Below are 7,314 nucleotides of genomic sequence, written 5' to 3'. Positions count from 1 at the left end.
GTTAAGTTGTATACAATCTGGCGTAGGTCTGCTGGTTCCATTTTGTAGGGGCTTAGTATTATATAACGAATCGACAAGCTTTGGCTTTGGAACACAACTGCAGATCCTAGAGAAAATATTGATATGTCACACCTGATTGCTTGAAAGCCTTTATTACTGGAAAGGATTCATGCAACCAAATGATTATAATTAGGGTTTACAGATTACGTGGCAATCTCACACAGTATGTGCTGTAGAGAGTTAAGGTTATTGTGAAGGAAGGAGATAATGCCAGGTGGAAATAGATCAAGGCCAAAGACTCCTGCAAAGCAACCACACAACACCAAAACACAAAAACGATGCAGCAAAGTAAAAAGTCCAGAGACTATAACGCTTCAAAATAATGAGAAGCAGGTTTAAATATTTTTAGGCAGTTCAAACATAGAGGTCAGTAATGTCACACAAGTGCTTTGTTAAGCGGTGGTACCTGAGACACAGAGGGACTGTATTAGGCGTCTTGTTCCAGAGCTCCGGTGTGATGTGTGGAGCTGAAGCCGGAGAGACCGGAAGTGACGTCACGGAGCAGTGGAGCTGTGTGAAACTGACAGGCAGCTTGCAATAGCTGGAGAGAGAGGAGCTGCAACAAACGGTAAGATTCCCAGGTGCTGTAACAAAACGTAGTACTTTACCCCAGTGAGAATGAGTGGAATTAGGTGAAGCAAAAGATTCAAGTTGCTGGAGGGAAATTGCTTGCTGAGTAGATTTGGCAACCTTGATTGTAGAAAGTATCTTTAAGAGAGTTGAAAGCAGCTTGCGAATGAGCTTGCTATGCTGGCTCAAGAAATGAACAACAATACTAAGCACAGGGTAATTGGTGAACACCTGTCTTAAAGGACTTGCAGCCAATCAGGAAGAAAGTGCTGTAACTAACAGGAGGAAGAAGGCAGGAACCCTGACAATCACTCTCAGCTCCAGGAAGATTATAGAAAGGACAGTTTCTGACTGAGTCCAAACTCCCTGAGCCTTTAGGGAACCCCAGACTGCTCCCCACTCTAGAAGGCTGGCGTCTGTTGTCACAATCGCCCAAGATGGTCTGCAAAAGCAGGTTCCCTGGGAGAGATGATCCAGAGACAACCACCATTGAAGAGAATCCCTTGTCTCCTTCTCCAGAAGTATTCGAGGAGAAAAGTCTGCATAATCTCCATTCCCTTGCCTGAGCATACTTAACTGCAAAGGTCCGAGATGTAATAGAACAAACGGGATGATTAAAAAATCTTTGATTTTCTTGACTACTGTCAGAAAAATCTTCATTGATAGGGATCCATTATTGTTCCCAAGAAAGTAACTACTTGGGACTAAGGAACTCTTTCCTAAATTTACCCTCCATCCGTGAGATCTCAGGAACGATAACACCATGCCCGTGTAGGATCTTGCTTGTTGTAAGGATGGCACCTGGACTAGGATGTCATCCAGATAGGGTGCCACTGCAATGCCCCGTGACCAAAGCATCGCCAACAGCGATCCCTTGTGAAAATTTTGGGAGCTGTGGCCAGCCAGGAACTGGAAGTGTTTTCTAGAAAAGTAAACCTTAGAAACTTGTGATGATCCCTGTGAATGGGAACATGCAAGTACACGTCCTTAAATCCACCGTTGTCATTAAATTGACCCTCCTGGACCAAAGTGAGAATGGAACGAATAGTTTCCATCTTGTAGGACGGAATTCTGAGGAGTTTGTTTTAGACTCTTGGGATCTAAAATAGACCGAAAGGTTCCCTCTTGTTTTGAGAACCTGATTGGAATAAAATCCCAGACCCTGTTCCTAATCGGAAGAGGAAATATCACTCCCAGGTCGGAGAGGTCTCCTACATAGTGTAAGAACGCCTCTCCTCTTGTCTGGTATACCAATAATCTTGAAAGCAGAAACCTGCCCCTGGGAGGAAACTCTAATTTGTATCCCAGGGACACCAAGTCCCCAAGTGATCATGAAATCACAAACCCCAAGCTTGATCGAAGAAGGAAAAACCTGCCTTCTTACGGATTGGGTGCACGCCCCTCATGTTGTCTTTGATTCAACAGCAGGGTTCTTGAACTGTTTTCCCCTATTCTAAGCCTGGCTGGGGGTACCAGAAGGCTTAGACTGCTCCTGCTTGGGAGAAGGAGGGAAAGTATTTCCCCAGAAAACTCGGAAGAACTGAAATTATCTCTGACATCCTCTCACTTATTTGTCTTATTCTGTAGATGACACATCCGCAGACCAAGATTTTAACCATAATGCTCTGTGGGCCAGTATGGTAAAGCCTGAATAATAGTGTGCAGCATAACACTCCTCTGTATTAAAGGAGATTACTCACTTAAAGGCCTTGATACTATCCCTTCGAAGGGGAGGGTGTCTGTCCAATAAAAACAGACAACACATCAAACCCAGACAACACATCAAACCAGTACGCTGCCACACTGGAGACAGTAGCCATATCAACCGCAGGTTGTCCATGTAAACCCTCAAACTTCTATCCATAGGGTTCTTCCCCTGCATAAGGTCCAAAAGGAACTACTGTCCAATATGGGAATAGTATCTCCCTACTGCAAAGACTCTGTTATATAAAGCATCCTATTAAATATAAGCTAGGAGAAAAAAGTAATAACCAGTTTCTTCGATTCCTGAGCAAATATCTTTATAGCCCTATCTGGTAAAGGAAATACATCCACCATGAAGGGCGCGTCACAATATTAGTATAAGTTACTGGACTCTCTAGGACAGACTACGCCGGTAGTATCAGAGTCGCCCAGGGTAGAAAAAAACCTCTTCAAGTAACAAATGGAGGTATTCAAGCTAAAACTGAAAGAAAACAACCTCAAAATCAGATAAGGGAATTACCCCATCTGAGTCTAAGAATTCCCCCTCAAAAACTACCGAAGTATCTTCCTCTGTCAGGTTACAGGGAAAAACCTTCATAGTAGCTACTACTAAATCAATCACACTAACTGATTGAAAATATATCCTCTTGCAATTTTCCCTACAGCGTGGGAAAAACAGACAATGCATGAAATGCAAGGTAACTCCAAGTGGAGTGAGAGAGGAAGCTATAATTTTTTTGGTACTCTATGGGAGAAATTTGTGGCATAACTTGACCATTATCAATAGACTCCTAAACAGCATGTGTCTTAGAAGGAGTAGGTCTATTTTTATAAATTAAAAAATTAATTAAAATTGGTCCATCCTGTCTACAGGATGAGTTAAACAAGTAAACAGTTTACATTTTTAGAAAAAAAAATTATCACATAAAAACGTTACTGTTTCTTTAAATTTTAAAACATAATTTTATTTTTTTTATGTGCAGAAGGAAGTTAGCTTAGCATGCAGTTACTGCACAACCTGTCAACACCTCAGCATACCCTCCCTGCTGAGGTACCCATCTGACAAAAAACTTTATTTTTTAAAACGAAGCCTTTAGAAAACAAACTGTCTACATTTTTAGACATAAAAGGTCCAGAACTTAACTGTAACGCTGTCCAACCCCACTGATATGGGTAAACACTAAGTACAGTGTTAAACAGAAACTCCTCCTTCCATTTCCGAACTCGGAAGTGGAGAAGAAAGTGCACAGCCGAAATTGGCGCCACACGTAGCTCCGTACATCGTGGGCGTTACAACATTAAATCTCCCGGTCGCCATTATGATTGTTAAAACAAATAAGCCACCGGGAGCAAACTGAACTATATGTGAAGCCTGGGAGCAAATTGGGCTACCGCTTGCTAGACAGCAGCTTAGACTCTAAATGTAACAAACATATCACTTCCCACTGAGTCTTATCTTCCCTCAGCCCTAGTGAAAACAAGGCCCCCAGATATATAAACCACATCTCTCCTCAGCCCCAGTGCCTGCTTATAACGTGCTATCACTGAAAACCCCTCCTTTTGTATATAGGAGATAATTCCCAGATCAATAAATGCTCCACTTCCACTGAGATCCTTCCCAGACCCAGAATAAAAAGTCAGCACTAACCTTTGAAATCTGCCAGACAGCTGGGCAGCTCAGCAGGTTTGAGAGGTCCTCTCCCTCTCATAGCCCTGTGGAAAAAGGATAAAGCCTGAGTAATCTTACTTAGGCTATCAGGATTAGGGCAGCATAAATGTATGGGAGGCGCAGTGAGAATTATGTCCCACAAGTTCCCATTGCTCTAAAGCTACCACTGCTGAAGACTGATATGGACTACGGCTACACCCTAGAACAAAGCAGCACAATCTTGTACTACTTTAAAAATAATAAACTCTTGATTGAAGAATCTTTTGCCAACACCTCACTTTGCCACTTCCTATCACTAACGCAAACAAAGAGAATGACTGGGGAGGGAGGGAAGGGAACAGCTATTTAACAGCTTTGCTGTGGTGCTCTTTGCCTCCTCCTGCTGACCAGGAGGTGAATATCCCATTAGTAATTAAGATGATCAGTGGACTCATTGTGTCGTAAAAAAGAAAAGGGCTTTTGTAGGGCATTGCCCTAAGTTAAACAGCTCTTTTACCTAAACAAATTACAAATTACCCCCAAACAGTAAAAACCCCCATCCACCAAACACCACAAAATAAAAAAACTAACACTAAAAAAAAACAACTAAACTAGCCTTTGCCCCTAAAGGGGCATTTGTATGGGCATTGCCCCTTAAAAGGGCATTCAGCTTTTTTACTGCCCTTAAAAGGGCAATCAGCTATTTTCCAGCCCAAAAAACCCTAATCTAAAAAAATAAAAAAGCCACCCCAAAAAAAAAAAAAAAAGTCTAAGACTAAGCCCCAAATTGGTACTACTCCCCATTCCTGAAGTCCGGCGGAGAAGGGTTTCTTCCAGGCGGCTCCATCATCTTCTATCTTTATCCGTGTCTTCCCTGATGCACGGATCCTCAGCGGCGGTCCTCAGAGGCGTGGAGGCTCTTCTTAATACGATCGTTAATAAGTTAATACATTTAGGAATTTAATGGGCTGTAAAAGAGCTGATTGCCCTTTTAAGGGCAGTACAAGAGCTGAATGTCCTTTTAAGGGCAATGCCCATACATATGCCCTTTTAGGGGCAATGGGTAGTTTAGGTTTTTTTAGAGTTAGGTCTTTTTTATTTGGGGGGGTTTGGTGGGTGGGGATTTTTTACTGTTAGGGGGGACTTAGTATTTTTCTAAATATAAAAGAGCTGTTTAACTTAGGGCAATGCCCTACAAAAGGCCCTTTTAATGGCTATTGATAGTTTAGTTTAGGGGGTGTTTTTATTTTGGGGGGGCTTTTTATTTTCATAGGAATTAGGTTTCATTTTTTTATTTTTCTCTGTAATTTTAGAGTTTATTATTTTTTGTAATTTTAGATCATTTTTTTGTAATTTAATGTTAGGTTTTATTATTTTAATTGTAATTTAGTATTTGGGTTAATTTACGGGGTGTTAGGTAAGGGGCTTAGGAATTAAATTAGTTATTTACGTTGTGGGGGGTTTGGCGGTTTAGTGGTTAATAGGTTAATTAGGCTTATTGCGATGTGGGGGGTTGACGGTTTAGGAGTTAATAGATTATGGTATTTGCGGATTAGGGGTTAATTACTTTATTATTTTGCGATGTGGGGGGTTGCGGTTTAGGTGTTTGTTAATACTTGCGAGAGGTTAGGTTTTTTTGTCATACTTCGTGTGGGCGGTTAGATTTTTTTGCTATACTTCATGCGGAGGTTACGTGTTTTTTTATTTATTTCTTGTGGGTGGTTACGTGTTTTTTCATGCGGGGCGGTGGCATGTTTTTTTTTTTTTTTTAATGCTTCGGGTTTGCCTACGCTGCATCCAGGTGGATTCCGAAAATGGCAGGGTGGTGAAAGAATCCACCGGATGCAGCTTTGCTGCATCCAGGTGGATTATTTTGCGCGCAGACAACATTCCTTTGAGGATGCGTGCGCAACTGGCGACATTGACGTGTCACAAACGCAATTATATATATATATATATATATATATATACATATATATATACATATACACATACACTCACCGGTCTTTTCAGCATAAAATCCAGCTTTATTCAACAACTATTAAAATATCATAGCCCAAACGTTTCAGTGCCCATATGGCACCTTTCTCAATGGGTTAGTATCCAGCAAAGACAGTAATTTGCTGGAAACTAACCCATTGAGAAAGGTGCCAGATGGGTCTTCCATAGAAATAATGAGAGCTCTCTGCTATGTGAAAGTTTGCAATTGAGGACAAAGTATACGGCGAACACCTGGCGTATGTTTAAACATTAATATTATGCCTAATACAAATCAAATGACACTGTTTTCAGTGCACCATACTGTAAAATTGTTGTTATTTTCATATGCATAGGGTTTTCTTTCAGAGTAATAAGTGTTTTGAGTATTATAATAAAACCTCACCACTTTCTAATTTATGAGAAAAAACAGTGAGGTCTGTAGGGGGAAACGTTTACAGAATCACACTGGGATTTGAGAAATAATTTCAGATACACCCATGTTCAGCCAATTTTACTAAAAAACTATTACGCTTTGTATTTTGTACTTATAAGTACGAATTAATATTTACGCTGTGCATATTTAATACAATATATTCCTGTGTAATTTACATTAAAAAAAATTACATTTTTTATAAAATACGATTTTTGATAAACCTTAATACAATTTTTACTCTGTATTTTTGTGCGAATGGCTCAATTATTTGATTTGAATGATTTTTAAATTACAAATTTTATTGTGCACTTTTGTAATGTCTGCATTTCCTTCCCATACAAAAATGCAGTATACATTCCTTAGCGAGACACCCTGTTTTTAGGGCTTTAGATCATTCCACCAGGGAAATAAAAGCACTGACCAGCATTCTTTAATAAACTTGCAGCCCAGAGAGCTTTAGATCACTAGGCCCATAGTTAGTTATATGCAATTAATAGTGCAATAATAAAATACCCTAACACCTAAGAGCATTTTCTTTGCACAGCGTTCTATACGTTTAATGTAATTATTTGCAACTTTTTCGCCTCACTTTTCAGGTTAGTGGTAAGCTCCCTCTAGTGGTAGCTTCTGTTCTTACAGCGTCACATGTGCCGTTCTTTTCTATGAATGGTAGTAAATTTTGTCCCCTTTTAGTTTAATTTTAAAGTAACTTTTACTTTGTTTTAGTGCAGCGCTTTCATATAGATGGCAATAGCATTTTTGCTTTAATTAATTAGTAATAAAATACATTTTCATTTGTATTATTTTAATAATAAACATAACTACAATAGTATTTAAGGGGGAAAACCCTCTTTACTGTGAAAAAGGAAAAACATTAAGAGAAAGAGAGAATTTAGGGATCTTACTTTCTTCTAATCTA

The 7,314-nt window shown here is 39.8% G+C and overlaps 1 protein-coding gene across 1 annotated transcript in view; it reads right to left on the bottom strand.

The window, feature by feature from the left end:
* Nucleotides 1–203: 203 nt before the first annotated feature.
* The window catches only part of LOC128644533 (protein THEM6-like), a 7,630-nt gene continuing 519 nt past the window's right edge, over nt 204–7,314 (bottom strand). Inside the window, exons 2-3 of the mRNA XM_053697111.1 lie at nt 669–810; nt 204–301 (exon numbers count right to left, since the gene is read on the bottom strand). Coding sequence (XP_053553086.1) covers nt 204–301; nt 669–810 — 240 coding nt within the window. The remainder of the gene's footprint in view (nt 302–668; nt 811–7,314) is intronic.

This window comes from Bombina bombina, unplaced genomic scaffold (assembly GCF_027579735.1).
Source record: "Bombina bombina isolate aBomBom1 unplaced genomic scaffold, aBomBom1.pri scaffold_1610, whole genome shotgun sequence".
NCBI classification, from domain to species: Eukaryota; Metazoa; Chordata; class Amphibia; order Anura; family Bombinatoridae; genus Bombina; species Bombina bombina.
Note: the sequence above shows the minus strand (reverse complement) of the source record. Positions and strands in the feature narration are given on the sequence as shown.